Source organism: Macaca mulatta, chromosome 10 (assembly GCF_049350105.2).
Source record: "Macaca mulatta isolate MMU2019108-1 chromosome 10, T2T-MMU8v2.0, whole genome shotgun sequence".
Classification (NCBI taxonomy): domain Eukaryota; kingdom Metazoa; phylum Chordata; class Mammalia; order Primates; family Cercopithecidae; genus Macaca; species Macaca mulatta.
This window is the reverse complement of record NC_133415.1, coordinates 89,257,615-89,280,427: the sequence shown is the minus strand read 5'-3', so window position 1 is coordinate 89,280,427 and position 22,813 is coordinate 89,257,615. Positions and strand designations below refer to the sequence as shown.

Genomic DNA, 22,813 nt, shown 5'->3' with positions numbered 1-22,813 from the left:
AGGAGGGGTTTACCTGGACCTATCACCCAAGAGTGGCTTTCATTATTGGGGTTTACCAAAGGATGCGGCTCACCTGTGGTCAGGGCTGAACAGTGAGTGGGGCTCAAGGGGTGGTTCTCTAATTGGCGGGACTCTTCCGAGGTCAATTAATCAGAGTGCAGGGACAACCTGAGGATCTCATGGAGGGAGCTAACCTGACCGCGGGTTCACTTAGGGGGCCTGGATCATTATAGCAGCGAGTTCACCTGGATCTGAAGCTGAGGGACAGGATTCATCTGTGGGCTGGGATCTCCGGGGGACAACCGAATGGGAGGAAGGCGAGGCTCCCGGGGTGGGGCATACCTATGAGGGGTTCACCTAGGGGAGGAGGCTTGCGGGTGAGCGGGACTTGTACTTACCGAAAGAGGTTTTCCCCGGGAGGGCTCACAAGTGGGCGGGGCTCACCCGAAGGAGCGAGAAAAGCCTCTGGGAGGGGCTTCCACGCGGGCGGGGCTTTTCTTTTTCTTTCTTTCTTCCTTTTTTTTTTTTTTTTTTGATACGGAGTCTAGCTCAGTCGCCCAGGTTGGAGTGCAGTGACGCGATCTCGGCTCACTGCAACCTCCGCCTCCCGGGTTTAAGCGATTCTCCTACCTCAGTCTCCCAAGTATCTGGGATTACAGGCGCCTGCCGCCAGCCCAGCTAATTTTTGTATTTTTAGTAGAGACGGGGTTTCCCCATGTTGGCCAACTTGACCTCAAGTGATCCACCCGCCTCGACCTCCCAAAGTTCTGGGATTACAGGCGTGAGCCAGCGGGCCGGGCGGGCCTTATTTTAATGAGGGGGTTCTCTCAGGGAGCAGGACTCATAAGTGGGCGGGGCTCAAAGGGGGCGGGGCTACCACGCGGGCGGGGCTTATTTTAATGGGAGAGTCCTCCCAGGGATCAGGACTCGTAGTGGGCGGGGCTTGCCTGTGGGCGGGACCCTAGGGGTGGAGCTGCGCACCTACCTGCGGGGGTTGCTCTGCTCTCCCAGCGACTGCTGCGTGGCCCTCAGATAGCTCTGGCGCCGCGCCGCGGTCTTGGGTGAGGGCTTGGGGCTGCCGCCAGACTCGTCGCTGTCCTCGTCGCCCATGGCCTTGATGTAGCTGCCGCTGCGCATGCGCCGGCACGGGATGGGGCCCTCGGCCGCGGCATCCGTCTCGCGTGGGGACAGCAGCGTCGTGCTCCACTCGCCGCCGCCGCCGGGTACCTGGGGATGAGGCACAGGACTCAGTGGGGCCACCGCAGAAAATGAGCAGATGGCGAGAACCCCCATCTCTGGGACCTGAATCTCCCTCGTTCCCTGCAGAGTTCGGGCTCACGTGCTGGGTTTCCCGCTTTTGAAACCAAGGGGCAGCAGAGCAGAGCCCTGGGCTGGGAGGAATACCCGGGTTCCAGAGTCTCTCCAGCCTCGGATTTCTCCATGGATCCCAGGCTGGGTTTGCCCCAGAAGCAATGCCCTAGGCCCTGTGGTCACGGTGGCCTGCACTGCAGCCATCTCTGCTTGGCCCCACAGTCACTTCACTCTGGCTGTCTCAGGGGATGCTTATGATCCCACTGCACAGATGAGAACACCAGGCCTGAGGGATGCAAGGCACTTGCAGAAAGAGGCCCTAGACCTGGATCCAGAACCTGAGCCTAGAATGGGGAATCAGAGGACCCTGGCACATCAGCATGGAGGGGGGATGGGGTCCCAGAGTCAATGGATATTCTCTGTCCCAAGGTGGGAAAACTGAGATACAGAGAGCAGAGTGCTTCCCCGGTTCAGGTAGCCACATGGTGAGCTGGAAAAAGGGCTGTTTTCCCATCTGAACTTCAGGGAATCCGTCCACGGAATGGGGCTGTGATAGGGCAGGTGAGGTCATGGCTGTGAGGGCAGCCCTGGTCCCCCAGTCCCCAGTGGTTATGGTGGCAGTAACCAACCGAGGGGACCTCCCCTGTCCTTCTGAGGCCAGGCTCTGCTGGCTGCCCCAGGGCAGTGCACACAGGCTACATTCCTGGCCATTTCATTTACACTGTTACGGAAACACAGTGGACGGTCACTGTGTAATGAAAAATGCATACATCTCAGCACTCACACACAGCCTGTGCACAGAGTGAACATGCCTCATCCTATACACATATCTCAATATGTACAGAACAAGCATACGCCCCATGCCCCACAGTGACTACCCCCAGTGTACCACACACCTCACCAAGGACACACACCAGCAGCCACTTCGTCACGGCAACCCCTCCACAAGTATGCAACATATACACAGAGCACACTCACCTTCCCACTACCCTCCCTCTGGACATTTGCACCAGTAACTACTGCACTGTGGACACACAACGTGTATCCACCTTGCATTGTTCCCGCCTCCACATGCACACAGCATACCCCTCACCAGGCTACACATGTCACCACAGTATGTCCAAGCCCACATACTGAGTGTACACGGCATGCCCACTCTCTATCACATACACATACGCACACTGCCCAAGGGCCATGCCCACACAGGTATGGCACCCTTCTCCATGCCCTCCATGCCAGAGGCCCACTTTCCACAAAGGAAAGGTAACGTCTAGGACTCCCACTCCTGCCCCACCCAGCCTTCCCATAAACCCTCAGCAGACTGCCCAGCCTAGGACCAGTGCATTCTGCCTACAAGCCACTTGCTAGTCCAGCCCCACTATCCCCAGTGTCCCTTGGGAACGTGGCCTTGTACATCACTGCTCAGAAACTGTTGCTAAGCCGCCCACTCACCTCCTGTCACCCAAGCAGGCAGCACAGACTCCAGGGCCCACAGGGCCACCCTCTCATGGTGTTTCTGCGGCATTGTTACATGATCAGACCCAACCATACCATTTTGAGAGGAAGCCCGGTCACACATCACCCTCCCTAATGCTTCTAAACCAAGGAAGCAGTTTCAGAACCACAAGAGCCCTAAATATATCAAATACTGCCTGGATTTCAGTTTCCTCCTATTGAAAAAGAAAATGTCTCACTATTTCTGGTATTTCATACAAGATGATAAGAAGTCAGGGCTTTGTTAGACCCCAAATATCATCTCGTTCAAAATGCATCTCATGGCTGGGCGTGGTGGCTCACGTCTGTAATCCCAGCACTTTGGGAGGCTGAGGCAGGTCCTCACCTGAGGTCAGGAATTCGAGCCTAGCCTGGCCAACATGATGAAACCTCATCTCCACTAAAAATACAAAAATTGGCCAGGCGTGGTGGCTCGCACCTATAATCCCAGCTACTCGGGAGGCTGAGGAAGGAGAGCCAGGATTGCGCCATTGTACTCCAGACTGGGTGATAAGTTTGAAACTCCATCTCGAAAAAAAAAAAAAAAAAAAAAAAAAAAATGCCTGGGCGCAGTGGCTCACTCCTGTAATCCCTGCACTTTGGGAGTCTGAGGCAGACTGGAGGTTAGGAGTTCAAAACCAGCCTGGCCAACATGATGAAATCCCGTTTCTATTAAACATACAAAAAATTAACGAGGCATGGTGGTAGGTGCCTGTAATCCCAGCTACTTGGGAGGCTGAGGCAGGAGAATTGCTTGAACCCGGGAGGCAGAGATTGCAGTGAGCTGAGATGGCGCCACTGCATTCCAGCCTGGGCAACAAAAATGAAACTGTCTAAAAAAACACAAAAGACTCATTAGAGTTCCCAAGGGCTGCCAGGCCTGCACTTGCATTCCCCTGAGATGAGGCACTCACTACCTACAGAAGCGCCTCCTTCCACCTAAAATCTGCTTTCTGTAATTTCCACCCACAGCCTGGTTTTGCCCTGGGGAGCCATTCAGTTCACAGCCCCTTGTTCTACCCGCCTTGAGAGCCACTTGGAAATGTGCAGCCACAGTGATGTCTCAGCCTTCTGCCACTTTCAAGCCATGTGGCCTTGATGCACAGCAAGTGCCTGAATCAGTGTGAGCATTTGAAAGAAGGCGGCTATTCCCCCAAGCTGGGTTAGGACCCCCTGGGTCCCTGCAGTTCTCGGTACTGATCCCCATGACACTCTGCTGACACTGACATGACCGTTCATGTCTTTCCCAGTATCCTAATCTTTGGGACTGTGTCTTCTTTATTTCTGACTCTGTTCATTTAACTGTCCATCTGTCCATCTACCCCTCCCTCACTTACATTTCCTGAGCACTTCCTGCATGCCAGACCCCGTCCTGGGCCTTGGGGACACATGGCTGCATCAGATGTGATCCCTGTCCTCAAACAGCTATCAGTCTGATAGTGATGGCAGGCAGAGGCTGGCAATTAGAAGGCCATGCAATTGGTTCTGTGAGGGGGTTGGGATGGCACAACTTCCAGATTTGTCTTCTAAAGGGCAGGAACATATTTTAGTCCCTGCTCAGGGCTGGGCTCAGAAAGGCCCTAATTAATCTCTTTTGAGAGCATGACCAGTGGAAGGACTCCCTGATTAGCAGGTACCACTGGGCCACCCATTTTATAGTTGAGCCACAGAGGCCCAGAAATGAAGTGACTTGCCAAGTGAATCTGTGGTACAGCTAGGCCTCAAAACTGGTGTCGTTCCCAGACCCCTCACCCCACCCCTGACCCTGGCAGAGACCCACCTGCAGGTAATGGTAGGCTAGACCCTGGTGGCAGGATTTGGACTTGAGCAGGCTCTTATCCAAGGTGGCCGAGGTCTTCTGGCAGACCTCGTGGGCGTGGCTGAGTGTCAGAGTGGACCAGGAGCCTCGTTTGACGTAGTTGGTGTCAGTGCCCACCCCAAGGCTGGGGCAGGTGGCTGGGGGTGCGGGCGGGGGTGGTGGGGCGGTCAGCTCGGTAGTGTTGTTCTTGGTGGCTTTGAGCATGTGCCCACTGATGGTGTTGTAGGCATGCATGAAGTAGCGTGGCTGGCTGCGTTCTGCCTGGCGGCCTAGTGTCATCAGCCCGGAGGCTGGGCCACTGCTGCGGAAGGCGCCGGCCTCGCCGTCCAAGTTGTCATCGGAGCTCCACCAGCCTGAGATGTTGGAGCGGCTGCGCCGTTTGGGCTCCCCAGCCTTGGCCCGCTCCTTGCTTTTGGCCCTCCGGCCCTTGCCGTCCTCCATGCCACCCTTCTTGCTGCCATTGCCACCGACCTTGCCCGCTGTGCCCTCCAGTGAGGGTGCCTTGGTGAAGAAAAGCCGCTGGACTGAGTGGACCAGGTGGCGGATGCGGCCAGGGCTCTCACCACGGGCCTTGGCCTCACCACGGGGGAACTGGAGGGTGCTGAAGCCATCACGATGGATGGGCAGCTGCTTCTCAAACTGGTCCAGGAGGTTGGCGGGCAGCCGGTTGATCTTGGTGGCCTGAGCATGGCTGGGGAAGGGGCTCTCCTCTGGCACCTCGAAGTGGGAGTTGTAGTGGATGCGGGGAAAGGTGCTGCTGGGCGGGGGCAGCTGGTTGTTGAGGGGAAAGAGGCCATCCCCCGGCAGGGTGTTCTGCCCGGGGAAGCGGGCCTCGCGGGCGAAGGCCTCCGTGGGCGACAGCAGGTAGGGGTTGCGGTCGGTCCCTGCAAACAGGGGCTCGTGGGGTGGGTCTAGGCTGTCGGAGAGGTGGCGGGGGCGGCTGTCACCGAGGCCTTTCATGATCCCGGGCCGAGGGCAGGGGCTGTCACCCTAGCAGGGCGCCCGGGTCGCCTCTCCCGGGCGGCAGCTATCCTGGGGAGAGAAGACAGAAAGCGGTCAGCTGGTCAGCTGGATTTGGGGGAGGGGTGCCAGGAAGGTCAGATCCAGATCGCCAGGCTGGGAGGATCTCTGAAGCCAGTCCTCCATGTTGTGGGCCTGAAGACAGGAGTACACACTGAGGCCCACGTACTCTGTGTGTAAATAAAAGTTACAACTCAAGCTACCGACTATCAGACAAACACAACATCTTCCATTCTTCTAGCTTGAGGACTGTATCTTCAAAACAACCTGGAAAGCCAGGCTCCGACTCAGAGTTCTGGGTCTCCTCTGAATTCCATGATGGAATATGAGTGGTGGGCTGCCCATCCTCCACTCTTTCCGTTTCTGACTCTGTCCCTCACCCCGAGGGGCCACATGGATGCAAATACCCCAGCCCACATCTCCTAGCTCTGTCCACAGGCCCCCAAACAGTCATCCTGGAACCCCAGGATGGTCCCTGTGGCAGGGTCCACCTCCCATGGGAGGACCCTGTGCTGGCCCTGGAGGCAGGCTTGGGTCATTTTAGCAGGGAATCCCAGGGTGCCCAGTATCCAGGGTGGTCTATGGGGGAATACAGTCTGCTGGTGGGCATGTCCCCAGGACTCCTGAACTCTCCTTGCCTTATGGGGAAAAACAGGGGTTTTTAGAGGGCCAGAGAGGATTTTTTTTTTTTTTTTTTTTTTTTAGAGACAGAGTCACTCTGTTACCCAGGCTGGAGTGTAGTGGTGCGATCTCGGCTCACTGCAACCTCCGTCTTCCCAGGTTCAAGTGATTCTCCTGCCTCAGCCTGCCCAGTAGCTGGGATTACAGGCGCACACCACCATGCACGGCTAATTTTTGTATTTTTAGTAGAGACAAGGTTTCACCATGTTGGCCAGGCTGGTCTCGAACTCCTGACCTCAAGTGATCTGCCCGCCTTGGCCTCGCAAAGTGCTAAGATTACAGGCGTGAGCCACCATGACTGGCTTTTTTTTTTTTTTTTTTTTTTTTTTTTTTGCGACAAGGTCACAGCTCACTGCAGCCTTGGCCTCCTGGGATCAAGCGATCCTCCAGCCTTGGTCTCCCAAAGTGCTGGGGTTATACCTGAGGGCCACTGTGCCTGGCTAGAGAGGCCTTCCAAAAAGCAGGACCCAGGGCAAGGCCCATCTCATCCAGGTCTGAGGGCAGTACCGTCCAACTCTTTAACAGAGGAATTCCTATGTCAAATGTAAGCCCTCTGCAAAAACCTGCTCTGCCCTTCACCCAGTGTCTACCAAGTGTGACTGCTGGGCAGGTGCTGAGGGCTTCAGACACCAAAGAGGCCAACAAGCCCATAGGCCCATCATTTCCAATTGAGATGAAGCAACGATAGCCTGGAATAGAGCTCTCAGAGTCAATAACGGGGGCACATCCTCAGGACAAGGCAAGGGCTCACAAGAGGGTGGCACTTAGGTGCAGTTGCTGTGCCTCAGTTTCCCCTGCTGTAAAATGGGACCATCCTGGAAATACTAGTCCAAAACTTAGGTAAGTCCCTTCCCTTGTCTGGGCCTGGGCCTCAGTCTTCCTGTCTACCATGGAGCAGAAAGGTTGGCAAGGTTTCTAAGCCCCCGGCCCCCACCGGCCCTGTACGTGGGAGTCCCAAGACTTGGTCTGGCCTGAGCCTGGTGTGCTGAGGATTGGCAAAGAGTCAGTGTGGCTGGAGCAGAGCAAGTGAGGACAAGGGTTGTAGAGGGAGGGCTCTCGGAGGGGCTGGGTCAGGTCATAGCACAAAAGCTCTGGCTGACATCAAGCATGGAGGGCAGAATAATGGTCCCCAAATATGCACACTACCCTGTCAAAAGGAACTTGGCAGGTGTGGTTATTTTGCAAATGTGATTAAGGATCTTGAGATGGTGAGACTATCATGAATTATCCTGATGGGCACAAGCTAATCACACGGTTCCTATAAGAAACAGGCATGGGCTGGCATGGTGGCTCACACCTGTAATCCCAGCACTTTCAGAGGCCAAGGTGGGTGGATCACTTGAGATTGGGAGTTTGAGACCACCCTGGCCAACACAGTGAAACCCTGTCTCTATTAAAAATACAAAAACTTAGCTGGGTGTGATGGCATGTGCTTGTAATGCCAGCTACTTGGGAGGCTGAGGCTGCTGGAGATTCACTTGAATCCAGCAGGCAGAGTTTGCAGTGAGCTGAGGTCATGCCACTGCACTCCAGCCTGGGCGACAGAATGAGACTCTGTCTCAAAAAAAAAAAAAAAAAAAAAAAAAGAAAAGAAAAGAAACAGGCATGGGCCAGGCATGGTGGCTCACACCTTTACGTAAACGTAATCCCAGCACTTTTGGAGGCCAAGGTGGGGCAGATCACTTGAGGTCAGGAGTTTGAGACCAGCCCGGCCAACATAGTGAAACCCCGTCTCTACTAAAAATACAAAAATTACTGGGCGTGGTGGCGTGCGCCTGTAATCCCAGCTACTTGGGAGGCTGAGACAGGAAAATCACTTGAACCTGGAGGCGGAGGTTGCAGTGAGCCAAGATTGTGTCATTGCACTCCATCCTGGGCAACAGAGTGAGACTCTGTCTCAAAAATAAATACATAAATAAATAAACAGGAAGGTCAGAGTCAGAGGAGATGCGCTGACAGAAGCAGAGATCAGAGTGATGTGGAGACATGAGCCAAGGAATGCAGGCAGGCTTCAGAAGCCGGCAGAGGTGGCTGGGCACGGTGGCTTACACCTGTAATCCCAGCATTTTGGGAGGCCAAGGCAGGAGGATTGCTTGAGGCCAGGAGTTTGAGACCAGCCTGGGCAACAAAGTGAGACTGTGTCTCAAAAAAAGTGATGGATTCTCCCCTAGAGCTTCCAGAGAGAATGCAGCTCTGCAATCCGTTTTAGACTGTGACCACTAGAACATCCTATGATTCAAAGTGCGCCAGTCTGGGAATCAGACAGCACAAAGTCACACGGAACCAGGCCTGGAACCCAGGTCTTCTTGACTCTTAATGCAGGCCCCACCCAGCCCACTGGCCCTGCTGAACTGGAGGATGTGCAAAGAAAGGGAACAATGTGGGGGCTGGATCCACCAGCTGAGGGGCAGAGGGTGAGGAGGATGGGACAGTACCAGGCGTGACCTCAGCAAAGAGTGGATGTCCATCTGGCCTGGCATGGCCCAGTCTCCATCAGCTTCTCCAGCCTTGTCCCCATCTTTTGCTGTCTACCTGCTAGCCAAGCTCACACCCTTCAGGACTTCTTCATAGCTCTCACTGCTCTGGGAAACTCTCATGTGTTTACTTGTTTTCTAGTTTCTTGTCCATCTTCCCCTAGATCTGTGCTGTCCAATATGGTAGCCACTGGGCCACAGAGCACTTGACATGCAGCTAGTGCAACTGGGAAACTGAATTTTTAGTATTTTAAAAAGTTTAGGCCACGCACGGTGGCTCACGCCTGTAATCCTAGCACTTTGGGAGGTCAAGAGATCGAGACCATCCTGGCCAACATGGTGAAACCCCTTCTCTACTAAAAATACAAAAAAATTAGCTGGGCATGGTGGTGGGCGCCTGTAGTCCCAGCTACTCGGGAGGCTGAGGCAGGAGAATGGCAGAGGTTGCAGTGTGCCGAGATCGCACCACTGCAAATCCAGCCTGGCGACAGAGCAAGACTCCGTCTCAAAAAAAAAACACATTTAATTAATTTAAATAGCACATGTGGCAAGTGACTGCCAGGTTGACAGTACAGTCCTAGAGGTTCAACCCTCCCCTTGGAAGGTGCTTCCCTCCCTCATCCCTGCTAAAGCTGGGTTCAGCACATTTTCTTATTCTAATACCTTTTCCATCTTTTTGAGTTATAAGTTTAGTTCATTTGTTTTCTGATCTCCTTATACTCTAATAAATGTGTCACAGAAAAGTTATATATTTTCCTGAGTACCTATTAGCTGCATATCATGGATTTTATTTTTCCAATTTTTTCCCTTATTTTTTTAAATTTACTTTATTATATTTTTTGAGATGGAGTCTCGCTCTGTCACCCAGGCTGGGTGCAGTGGCGCGATCTTGGCTCACTGCAAGCTCTGCCTCCTAGGTTCACGCCATTCTCCTGCCTCAGCCTCCCGAGTAGCTGGGACTACAGGCGCCCGCCACCATGCCCAGCTAATTTTTTGTATTTTTAGTAGAGACGGGGTTTCACCGTCTTAGCCAGGATGGTCTCGATCTCCTGACCTTGTGATCCACCCGCCTTGGCCTCCCAAAGTGCTGAGATTACAGGCGTGAGCCACCGCGCCTGGCCTTATTTTTATTTTTTGACACAGTGTCTCGCTCTTGTCGCCCAGGCTGGAGTGCAATGGGGCGGTCTCAGCTCACTGCAACCTCTGCCTCCTGGGTTCCAGTGATTCTCGTGCCTCAGCCTTCCTAGTAGCTGGGATTACAGGTATGCAACACCACACCCCGCTAATTTTTGTATTTGTAGTAGCGACAGGTTTTCACCATGTTGACCAGGCTGGTCTCGAACTCCTGACTTCCTGTGATCCACCCACCTTGGCCTCCCAAAATGCTGGGATAACAGGTGTAAGCCACCGTGCCCATTCTTTTGTCCTTTTTTCTTTTTTTTGAGACAGAGTCTCACTGTATTGCCTAGGCTGGAGTGTAGTGGCGCGATCTTGGCTCACTGCAAGCTCCGCCTCCTGGGTTCACGCCATTCTCCTGCCTCAGCCTCCCAAGTAGCTGGGACTACAGGCACCCGCCACCATGCCTGGCTAATTTTTTTTACTTTTAGTAGAGACAGGGTTTCACCATGTTAGCCAGGATGGTCTCGATCTCCTGACCTCGTGACCTGCCTGCCTCGGCTTCTCAAAGTGCTGGGATTACAGGTGTGAGCCACTGCTCCCGGCCCTTTTGTCTTTTTTTAAAAAAAATTGAGGAGAAATTAATGAAACATAAAATTAGTCATTTTAAAGTGTACAATTTAGTGACATTTAGTAAATTCACAATGCTGTGTAATCACTACCTCCATCTAGTTCTGAAATATTTCCTTTCTTTTCTCCTTTCCTTTCTCCTTTCCTTTCTCCTTTCCTTTCCTTTCCTTTCCTCTCTCTCTCTTCTTTCTTTTGATGGAGTCTCACTCTGTCACCCAGGTTGGAGTGCAACGGCGTGGTGTCAGTTCACTGCAACCTCTGCCTCCTGGGTTCAACCAATTCTCCTGCCTCAGCCTCCCGAGTAGCTGGGACTACAGGTTCATGCCACCACATCCAGCTAATTTTTGTATTTTTTAGTAGAGATGGGGTTTCAGTATGTTGGCCAGGCTGGTCTCTAACTCCTGACTTCGTGATCCACCCGCCTCGGCCTCCCAAAGTGTTGGGATTACAGGCATGAGCCACTGCACCCAGTCTCTTTCTTTCGAGACAGGGTCTCGTTCTGTTGCCCAGGCTGGAGTGCAGTGGTGTGATCATGGCTCACCACAGCTTTGACCTCCTGGGCTCAAGTGTCCTCCCACCTCAGCTTCTTGAGTAGCTGAGACAACAGGTACATGCCCAGCTAATTAGAAAAAACTTTTTTTTTTTTTTTTGGTACAGACAGGAGTCTCACTATGTTGCCCAGGCTGGTCTGGGCTCAAGCAATGCTCCTGCCTCAGCCTCCCACAGTGTTGGGATTACAGGTGTGAGCCACCATGCCCAGCCCTGAAACATTTTCATAACCCCAAAAGCAAACCCCATCCTCAATAAGCAGTCATTCCCTATTTTCCGCTCTTCCCAGCTTCTGACAACCACAGGCCATAGATACCATCTGTATCTATAAATTTTCCTATTTCCCATAGGTTTTACTTTTATTGTAGTAAAATACATGTAACATAAAATTTGCCATTTGAACCATCTTTAAGTGTGCAATTCAGTGGCATTATGGACACTCACAATGTTGTGTAACCATCACCACGATCTATTTCCAAAACCTTTCCATCACCCCAAACAGAAACTGTACCCATTAAGCAAAAACTTCTTTTCTCCTCCTTCTCCTAGCCCCTGGTAATTTATTTTATTTTATTTTCTTTATTTTTTTTGAGACAGTCTCAGAGTCTCACTCTGTCACCCAGGCTGGAGTGCGGTGGTGCTCTTGGCTCACTGCAACCTCTGCCTCCTGGGTTTAAGCGATTCTCATGCCTCAGCCTCCCAAGTAGCTGGGATTAGAGGCGCATGCCACCATACCCAGATAATTTTTGTATGTTTAGTAGAGAATGCGTTTCACCATGTTGGCCAGGCTGGTCTCAGACTCTTGACTTCAAATGAAATGCCTGCCTTGGCCTCCCAAAGTGCTGGGATTACAGGCATGAGCCCCATGCCTGGCGGCCCCTGGTAATATATAACCTACTTTCTGTCTCTCTGAATTTGCCTATGCTAAATATTCCCAATATGTGGAATCATATAACATTTGTCATTTTGTGTCTGACCTATTTCATGTAGCATAATGTTTGTTTTCTAAGTTCACCCATGTTGTAGCGTGTGTCAGAACTTCATTCCATTTTATGGCTGGACACTTCGGTTATTTCTACCTTTTGGCTATTGTGAATAATATTGCTACAAACAATGGCATCCAAGTATCTGTTTCAGTCTCTGTTTTCAATTTTTTTCAATTCTTTTGGGTTAACATCCAAGTGGAATTGCTGGATCACATAGTAATTCTATGTTTAACTTTTTTTTTTTTTTTTTTTGAGATGGAGTCTTGCTCTTGTCACTCAGGCTGGAGTGCAAAGGCACGATCTTGGCTCACTGCAACCTCCGCCTCCTGGGTTCAAGCCATTCTTCTGCCTCAGCAACCCGAGTAGCTGGGATTATAGGTGCCTATCACGGCACCTGGCTATTTTTTGTATTTTTAGTAGAGACGTGTTTTCGCCATTTGGCCAGGCTGTTCTTGAACGCCTGACCTTGTCATCCGCCCGCCTCGGCCTCCCAAAGTGCTGGGATTACAGGCGTGAGCCACTGTGCCCAGCCTCTATGTTTAACTTTTTGCGGAACCACCAAACTGTTTTCCATAGCAGCTGCACCATGTGACGTTCCCACCAGTGACGTACAGGGGTTCCAATTTTCCCAGATCTTGCCAGAACTTATTTCCTTTTTAAAAAAATTATAGTCATCCTAGTAGGTGTGAACTGGTATCTCATTGTGGCTTTGATTTGCATTTTCCCGATGACTAACGGTGTTGAGCATCTTTTCATGTGCTTATTGGCTGTTTGTATATCTTCTTTGGAGAAATGTCTATTTAAGTCCTTTGCCCATTTTATAATTGGGTTGTTTGTCATTTTTGTTGTTGAGCTCTAGGAATTCTTTATATATACTCTAGATATTGAACCCTTAACAGATATATGGTTTGTAAATATTTTCTCCCATTCTGTCCCTGTGGGGTTTCAGTAGTGTTTTTCTCCTCTTCCAGGACTGGCCACTTACTCACTCTTTCCTTCCTCATTAGCACTGATGGCCTCCCTTCCTCCAGCATCCCCTGGCCTGTGAGCGTCATAAAGAAAAGGAGTGTAAGGCCAGGCGTGGTGGCTCACGCCTGTAATCCCAGCACTTTGGGAGGCTGAGGCGCGTGGATTACTTGAGGTCAGGAGTTCGAGACCACCCTGGCCAATATGGCGAAACCCCATCTCTATTAAAAATACAACAGTTAGCCAGACGTGGTGGCTTGCACCTGTAATCCCAACCACTTGGGAGGCAGAGGCAGGAGAATCACTTGAATCTGGGAGGTGGAGGCTGCAGTGAGCTGAGATTGTGTCACTGCACTCCAGCCTGAGTGACAGAGCAAGACTCTCTCAAAACAAAAAACAAAAAACAAAAAAACCCAAACCAAAACAAACAAAAAAACAGGAGTCCATGTGCCCGTAACTTTCCTGAGAGCAGGGGCTAGTTCTCATCTGGGGGCAGAGGAATGAGAATGGCTCTGGAGATGGATGTGCAGTGGATGCTGTGATGGCCACCCAGGACCCCCCTGCACTGAGGCACTCACGACCCCAGCTGCCAAAAGCATTGGCTGCTGACAATTTACAGCCAAGTCCCCACTAGGAGCTGCTCTCAGCCATAGGGAGGTGCCTCAGCCAAGATGCCAGACTTGGATCTCTAACTGCCTCCTTGACATCTTGCCCTGGAAGTCTGACAGGTCCAAGATACAGCACTCATTCTCCCACCCACCCTGACCTGCTCTACCCACAGTCTGTCCTTACACTCCTTCCCAGGGGCACCCTGCATCCAATAACTGGTCAATGTTTGGGTACCAAGGTGTGGCTCCCTTGCCCCAATTCAGAACAACCCTAAAGGGCCATCCCAGTTCCAGAGCTCCCCATGGGATTCGCTGAGGCCTCTGTTGTGCTGTGTCAAGGTTCGACTCTTCCCTCTGCCCAATCCTATCCCCTTCACCTGTCACAGGTGTTCCGAAGTGATTTCCCAGGAAACTTCGACATGCAAACCTGAGTCTGTTTCCTGGGAAGCTAACCTGAGCTAGGACAGAACTGGATTCTACTCCTTCCCCTCCTCACTGCAGGACACTTGGTGATTCAGTCATTCCTCCTGAGCCTCAGTTTCCTCTTCTATAACATGGGGATAATGATCCTTTTTCGTTTTTTTTTTTTTTTTTTTTTTTTTTTTTTTGAGACAGAGTCTCACTCTGTAGCTCAGGCTAGAGTATAGCAGCATGATCTCGGCTCACTGCAACTTCTGCCTCCCGGGTTCAAGCAATTCTCCCTGCCTCAGCCTCCCGAGTAGCTGGGATTACAGGTGAGCGCCACCGTGTCCAGCTAATTTTTTGTATTTTTAGTAGAGACAGAGTTTCTCCATGTTGGCCAGGCTGGTCTCGAACTCCTGACCTCAGATGATCCGCCCGCCTCGGCCTCCCAAAGTGCTGGGATTATAGGCATGAGCCACTGCGCCTGGCCATGATCCTTACTTTTAAAAATTATAATAAGGTTGAACTGTGATGTCATATAGAAAGCCTCTGGCATTTCGATGCCCAATCAGTATCAGTCACACTCCGTTCCCCTCCTCACCTCACTGTACTATGCTTCTTGGGGACAGGTCAAAGCTTCCAGGTGAGGAATGCTGCACAGCATGGTGGAAACTGCGTGTAGTTGGACCTGTGTTCAAATACTATCTTTTTTTTTTTTTTTTTTGAGACAGAGTCTTGCTCTGTCACCCAGGCTGGAGTTCAGTAGTGTGATCTTGGCTCACTGCAACCTCTGTCCCCCAAGTTCAAGCAATTCTCCTGCCTCAGCCTCCCGAATAGCTGGGATTACAGGTGCCTGCCACCACGTCTGGCTAATTTTTGTATTTTTGGTAAAGATGGGGTTTCACCATTGGCCAGGCTGGTCTTGAACTCCTGACCTCAAGTGATCCACCTGCCTCAGCCTCCCAAAGTGCTGGGATTACAGGCACTGCGCCTGACCCCTTGGATTTAAATTCAAACCCTGCTATTTATTTGCTGTGACCTTGAACTGGTCCCTTCCTCCTTCTATGCCTCGGTTTCCTCCTCTAGGCAATGGGGGGTTTGAATGAGGACAGTCTGAGCGTCTGGTCACCCTGACTCCTCTGAGCTCCCTTGGTCAGGGTTCCTGGCCCACTGGGTGCCAGGCCCTCAGCCACCCAACACCCAGGGTGGCAGGATCCTCACCTTGGGGAGGTCTTAAAATAGGCAGGCCTTGACCTTTCAGGGGGAAGCAGCTGGCTGCCTCAAGCTGCCTTTTTCAATGAGTTATACTTAGGCTCATCCGGGTGCCCATAATTACTGCTCATTAATATAAGCCTCATTGCCTTCATGGAAACGCAGAGGGCCCAGCAAAGCTGCTGCCTCCCTGGGAACCTCCCTGCTCCATGGTGCCTCTGTGTCTGCAGCCACCACCCCCACATGCCAGAGTGGGACCTCCCTGCCCTACCTCACCTCATCGTGGTGCCAGAGTGGGCCTGTGAGCATGGGAGAGCTAATTAGGGATAAGGCCAGGAACAGAACCCAGCATGGCTCTTTCTGACACAAAACTCCCCTGACTGCATCATTCCCTTAAGCCAGAACCTTCTGTGAATCCTTCTTCCCACCTCAGTCCAAACTGCTTGGTGTGGCGATCAAGTCCCTCACTGATCTAACCCTAAACCCTTTTTCAGACATTACCAATCCCATTTCCTTTCTTCACAGCCCTTCCCTTTAACCAGCCCAGATCCCTTACAATTCCCCACTCATATCTTGCATATTTGCTACTACCAGAAAGCCTGCTTCTGTCTAAGGTGGCATGAACAGAGGTAGAGAGTCTAAGTGAAGGGAGGGGTAGTCCTGCTGAACGCTGAGTTGGATGATGAAGGCTTAGAAATGAAGTGAGGTGGAATGGCCGAACATTCTGGGGGTGCACATAGCAGTCCACGGAGGACACATTCTCTGCCTTAGACCTCTGAAGGGACGATGTGTGGAAGGGGAAGGATGGATTCTCTGGGGGCCTCCAGGGCCTTGCTGCTTCCTGGGGTGGGGTGAAGGTAGACAGTGGCTGGCTGTCTTGTACCATGGCTGAGTCTCTGGGCACCCTTCCCGTGCCCAACCCACATCTCTCATACCTGCTCCGGTTCTTGCTGACTTCTCTCCTCTGACATCTAAATGCTAGAGGACCCGGGTGCTCCTGGCCTTGCTCTAACACACCCTCTCCCCTGCTGATCTCATCCTGACACGTGGCTTTAAACACCACCTATCTGACAACTCCTGAATTTACATCTTCCGCCCAATCTCTGTCTCAGACGCCAGACTCGGATCTCTAACTGCCTCCTTGACATCTTGCCCTGGATGTCTGACAGGTCCAAGAGAGAACACTGGATCTCTCACCCGCCCTGACCTGCTCCACCCACAGTCTGCCCCGATTCTACTCATGACAACATCACCCTCCTGCTTGTTCAGGTCAGAAACCAGAAAGTACCCTTGACTCCTCTTTCGCTTCCCCTGCATCCCATTCAGCAGCACATACTTTAAAAACAAGTCTCCCTTCCACATCTCCCCGGAGTTCCTCCACTCCACCTCCACAGCCCTGCCCCGGGCCAAGTCCCCACTGTCTCTCACTCAGATGACTGCTGTTCAGATCCTTTCAAAGACTCCCATGGCCCTTGGACTAAAACCTATTTTTTTTTTTTTTTTGAGGCAGAGTTTTGCTCTGTCCCCCAGGCCAGAGTGCAGTTGTGTGATCTTGGCTCACTGCAACCTCTGCTTGCCAGGTTCAGGCGATTCTCCTGCCTCAGCCTCCCAAATAACTGGGATTAAAGGCATATGTCACTCAAGAGATCCTCTGGTCTCAGCCTCCTGGGTAGCTGGGACTACAGCTGTGCACCACCAGGCACAGCTACTACTTTTTTTTTTTTTTTTTTCCTTGAGACAGAGTTTTCGCTCTTGTTGCCCAAGCTGGAGTGCAATGGAACAATCTTGGCTCACTGCAACCTCCACCTCCCGGGTTCAAGCGATTCTCCTGCCTCAGCCTCCGGAGTAGCTGGGATTACAGGCATGCAGCACCACGCCTGGCTAATTTTGTATTTTTAGTAGAGACCAGGTTTCTCCATGTTGGTCTGGCTGGTCTTGAACTCCCGACCTCAGGTGATCAGCCTGCCTCGGCCTCCCAAAGTGCTAGGATTACCGGTATGAGCCACTGCACCCAGCCTAATTTTTGTATTTTTTTGTAGGGACAAGGTTTCCCCATGTTACCCAGGCCAGTCTTGAACTCCTGGGCTCAGGTGATCCTCCCGCCTTGGCCTCTAAAAGTGCTGGGATTACAGGTGTGGGCCACTGTGCCTGGCCTAAAAACCAGTCTTCTTCTGGCTTTCCCAACCTCATTTCCTGCCCCTCTTCCCTTGGGTCTTCATTCTGTCCTTCGGACATGGATGGTTTGCTCCTGCTTTTGCCCTGCCTGATCCAGCTGCCTGGAGTGCTCTTCCCTCCTGTGTCCACATAATGCCCCCTCACTTCATTCAGGGCTTGGCTCACAGGCTACCTCCACTGAGAGGTGATCCCTGACCACACCGTCCAAAGCGCTCCTCGCCTGCCAGCCCCTCTCTGCTGTCTCGGATGTATGCCTGAAGCAGCCTGGGATAGCAAGGACAGACTGTGTCTCTGCCACTACTGTGTCGCCAGCATCCAGCACGGGGCCTGGATATAGTAGGTGTTCATGAAGATTGTGTTGAATGAAAGAGTGGTTGGAAGGCCTTGGGGACGCCAAGAAACGATGTAGAAAGTGAGGCAGCTACGTTTTCCACTCAAGCCAGTCAGGCTAGTGGGGAGAGCTGTGTGTGATCCTTTATTAGTGCTTATTGTATACCAGGTGCTTCACATATGTGAGCTCATTTAATCCTCACTACAACTCCTCCTGCTGGGAATGCTGCATCCACCATGGCAGCCAGCCTCCAAGATACACCCCAGTGGTCCCCACCTGCTGGAGTCCCATCCTTGTGTACACCCCTCTCCCCCAACATGAGCAGGTTTGACTGGTGTCACCAATAGGATATTGTGGAGATGACTGAGTGTGACCTCTGAGGCTAGGTCAGGAAAGACACTGCAGCTTCTGCTTTGCTCCCTTGGAGAAGTTAGCCACCATGTTGTGAGGACACTCAAATAGTCCTAAGGAGAGGGCCATGTGGAAGGAACTAAGGCCTCCTGCCAACAGCCAGCACTAACTTGCCCGCCCTGTGGGTGAGCCACCTTGGAAGGGGATCCTGCAGCCCTAGTTAAATGGCAGCAGCCCCAGCTGACAACTTGACTGCATCTCATGAAAGACCCTGAGCCATTACCCGATTCCTGACCCCCAGAAGCTCTGTGAGATGATACATATTTATTGTTGGAAACCATGGCCAAGTTTTGGGGTGATTTACTATGCAGAAATAGTTCCCTGAGGACCAAGTGCAGTAGGCTCACACCTATAATCCCAGCACTTTGGGCTGAGCAAGAAGATCACTTGAGGCCAGGAGTTCAAAACCAGCCTGGGCAACATAACGAGACCCCATCTCTACCAAAAATAAAGCATGAGAAAATTAGCTGGGTATGGTGGCACACAGCTGTAGTCCCAGCTATTCAGGAGGCTGAGGTGAGAGGATTGCTTGAGTCTGGGAGGTGGAGACTACAGTGAGCCATGATTTTGCCACTGCACTCCAGCCTAGGTGGCAAGAGTGAGACTCTATCTCAAAAAAAGAAAAAAGAAAGAAAGAAAGAAATAGGTCGCAAATCCACCCATGTTAGAGGAGCAACAGCAGCTCAATGGCTAAAGTCACCTCTCTAGGCCCCATATCCAGGAGGGGGTGGCGCTGGGTATGAATCTGAGCCTGATCTTTAAGCCCACATCCCATGGCCCTGCCCATCAAGCTGAGTTGAGATTCCAGGATTCTTTCCATCTAAGACAGCTCCATAATCCTGATGCATTCAAGGTCTGAATTGTTTCCAGCCTAAGTCCATGTCCATAGCAACTGTCTGAAAAGCATGACATTCAATCAACTAGTTGTTTGGTCAACAAGATAGCAGGCCATGGCTGCTGGGGATGTGTGACCGACACTGCTCCCACCTCAGGTCCTTCCTCCACTTGAAGACAACCATTAGAAGTGCATTCCCGGGCCCATCCTGACAGTGAACTCTGAACACAGGGCCCAGGATGTGGATGCCACAGCTCCTCAGGGGCTCGGCGCTTGGTAGGGACAGAGCTGCTTACTTGGCCTCTCTGTGACCCCAGCCCCATGGAAACCTGCCTAGCCTCAGCAGAGACTCTGGGGGTCACAGGGGCTCCATACACAGCACTTATCTTTCTGTGGTAGATACCAAAAAGATAAGAAAACACAGACCTAAGAACTGAAGGCTTCTAGACCCTCAGAGCAAAGGGACTACAGAGGTGGAACGAGGGTTGTCCTTCAAAAACCCCAAACGGGCCGGGCGTGGCGGCTCACACCTGTAATCCCAGCACTTTGGGAGGTCAAGGTGGGTGAATCACTTGAGGTCAGGAATTCGAGATTAGCCTGGTCAACGTGGTGAAACCCTGTCTCTTCTAAAAATAAAAAATTAGTCAGGTGAGTGCCTTAATCCCAGCTACTTGGGAGGCCGAAGCAGGAGAATTGCTGGAACGCGGGAGGCGGAGGGAGGTTACAGTGAGCCAAGATCTCACCATTGCACTCCAGCCTGGGCGACAAGAGCGAGACTCTGTCACACACGCCCGCGCACACACACACACACACAACCAAATGAGGCCAGGCGCATTGGCTCACGCCTGTAATCCCAGCATTTTGGGAGGCCGAGGTGGCGGATCACCTGAGGTCAGCTCAGGTCAGTGACCTGAGGTCAGTTTGAAGCTAGCCTGGCCAACATGGTGAAACCTCTCTCCACTAAAAATACAAAAATTAGCCAGGCATGGTGGCAAGCACCTGTAATCCCAGCTACTCAGGAGGCTGAGGCAGGAGAATCGCTTGAACCTGGGAGGTGGAGGTTGCAGTGAGCTGAGATTGTGCCACTGTACTCCAGCCTGGGCGACAAGAGCAAAACCTCATCTCAAACAACAACAACAAAAACCAAAAAAACCCCACCAAACTTCAAATGGCATCGCTTCACTCAGTTCCCCTAAAATGCTTCAAGGTCTACCCTCAACCTCAGGCAGAACTCCAGCCTCAGGCTGGGCATGGCAGCTCATGCTTGTAATCACAGCACTGTGGGAGACCGAGATGGGAGGATCACTTGAGCCCAGCAGTTTGAGATCTGTCTGGGCAGTATAGTGAGGCCTTGTCTCTCCAAAACATTAAAAAAAAATTAGCCGGCCGGACGCGGTGGCTCAAGCCTGTAATCCCAGCACTTTGGGAGGCCGAGATGGATGGATCACGAGGTCAGGAGATCCAGACCATCCTGGCTAACACGGTGAAACCCCATCTCTACCAAAAAAAAAAAAAAAAAAAAACTAGCCGGGTGAGGTGGCGGGCACCTGTAGTCCCAGCTACTTGGGAGGCTGAGGCAGGAGAATGGCATAAACCCGGGAGGCGGAGCTTGCAGTGAGCTGAGATCTGGCCACTGCACTCCAGCCTGGGCGACAGAGCGAGACTCCGTCTTAAAAAAAAAAAAAAATTAGCCAGGTGTAGAGGTGTATACCTGTAGTCCTAGTGACTTAGGAGGCTGTGATGGGAAGATTGCTTGAGCCTGGGAGGTTGAGGCTGCAGTGAGCTGTGATTGTGCCACTGTGCTCCAGCCTGGGCAACAGAGTGAGACCCTATCTCAAAAACAAACAAAACAAAACAAAAAAAACAAACAACCCAAAACTCCAGTCTGCTCAGCCCTCCCCAGCCATGCCAGTCTCCTTCTTAGTTACCTCCCCAGCACTCCCAGCTCTTGCCTGCCATGGGGCCTTTGCCCATGCTGTTCCATCCACCTGTTCCATCCACCCGTCAACACTTCACATATTCGGCTGCTTCTATTGATTTAGATCCCTGATTAAACGTCACCTCCTCAGAGGCCTCCCCAGACTCCTGTGTCTAGAAGGCACCTCCCTCCCACTGCGCTCTCTTGACACCCTTCCTGATTGCTTTCCAGACCTGTATCGGGGTCTCTCGTTATCCTGCTTGGCTCCTCACATTCTTGATTAGTGCCTCCTGCGCTCTGTGGGCTCCGAGAGGGGAGGGACTGCACCTGTTTCATTTTCCACTCTATCCCTGGTGCTAAGCATGGAGTTGGCACCTAGTAGGTGCATAATAAACACTTGTTCAATGAATGAGGCAGTCAGACGGACAGAGCCTCAAAGGGAGGGGAGCTAGAGAGCTGCAGCTGCCCGATGGGAGAGAAGGGAGTTTATGGCTAGGTCTCTCCACATCTCTTTTTTTGCTTCTTCTCCATGTCTGAATCCCACACAGGCTGGGCTGGTATTTCTGTTCCTGAGAACATTCCTAAAAACACTCTGTCCTTAGCCAAGTCTTTCCCTGCTTAATATCCTTGAAGCTCAGAGAAGACACGCCCTGCTCCAAGAAATCTTCCCTGACCTTGAAAGTGGTGGGTAAGGCCTCCTCTGGGCTCCCCCTGATGGGAGCTCCCGTATGAGGAGTCACGGATTAACCCAAGTATCCCCCTGAGCCAGAAGCAATGACGCTGTGCAGAGCTGGCCCGCTGTACATGGTGGTGCACGGAGAGGGTGACAGACATCCTGGTTTGCCCAGGTTCAACCAACTGTCCCAGAGTCCCCAATGGTTAGTGCTGTTTCATTCTCAAAAACGTCATGGTTTAGGCCAGGCACGGTGGCTCACGCCTGTAACCCCAGCACTTTGGGAGGCTAAGGCAGGCGGGTCACTTGAGGTCAGGAGTTCAAGACCAGCCTGGCCAACATGGTGAAACCCCATCTGTACTAAAAATACAAAAATGATCCAGGTACAGTGGCACACGCCTGTAATCCCAGCTAGTCGGGAGGCTGAGGCAGGAGAATTGCTTGAACCTAGGAGGTGGAGGTTGCAGTGAGCCAAGATCATGCCATTGCACTCCAGCCTGGGTGACAATGCGAGACTCCATCTCCAAAAATAATAATAAATAAATAAATAAAAATAAATAAAAGTCATGGCTTAACGAATTATATGCTCATCAGCAGAGGAAGACAGGTCTGTGGCTGATGTGAAGCACATGAGTCTGGTCTGAGCTTCTTCCCCGGACTCCCAAGCCAAGATCCCTTCAACCCTTGGGGAATCAGGTTCCCCCACCCTCACCTAGTAAAAGTCTGAGTTGAGGGGATGAGAGGGTGATCTTGATGATGATCATGAATGGCCCCTCCCCTCCAACTCCAGGCCTCACCTGGAGACCACCACTTGAGATTCCGGGCTTCACTGCCACTCCATGTGTTGGCCACAGGGAGGTTGAGTACAACCCCGCCCCTGCAGATAGTGTATGTGTGCATGCAGCATGGAGGCTGGGAATGTGGCTCTGGAGCCAGCCTCCTCGAGTTTGAATGCTGGTGCTGATATTTACTTGCTGTGTGACCTTGAGCCACTTACCTAACCTCCCTGAGCCCCAGTGTCCTCAAAGGGTTGTTGGGAGAGATCAATGAGTTAACACAGACAGATGGCTCTCAGCACAGTGGCTGGCATACAGCAAATACCCAAGTATTGCTGTTACTATCCCTAACAATGAGACCCACCTACACAAGGAGGTCAGGGTGCTAGAGGAAGGGTGGGCTCTAGAGCCAGACAGGACTGGGCA

The 22,813-nt window shown here is 52.0% G+C and overlaps 1 protein-coding gene across 32 annotated transcripts in view; it reads right to left on the bottom strand.

Annotated features, from left to right (window-relative positions):
• The window catches only part of DLGAP4 (DLG associated protein 4), a 259,162-nt gene that overhangs the window by 95,952 nt on the left and 140,397 nt on the right, over nt 1-22,813 (bottom strand). For 25 of the 32 annotated variants that reach the window (XR_013398597.1, XM_077948350.1, XM_077948351.1 and 22 more), the window contains 2 exon segments: nt 4,586-5,656; nt 986-1,227 (listed from right to left, as the gene is read on the bottom strand). Coding sequence is in view for 31 of the 32 variants with exons in the window: in XM_077948350.1 (XP_077804476.1) it covers nt 986-1,227; nt 4,586-5,584 (1,241 nt within the window). In the remaining variant the exon portion in view is untranslated. 32 annotated transcript variants of the gene reach the window in all.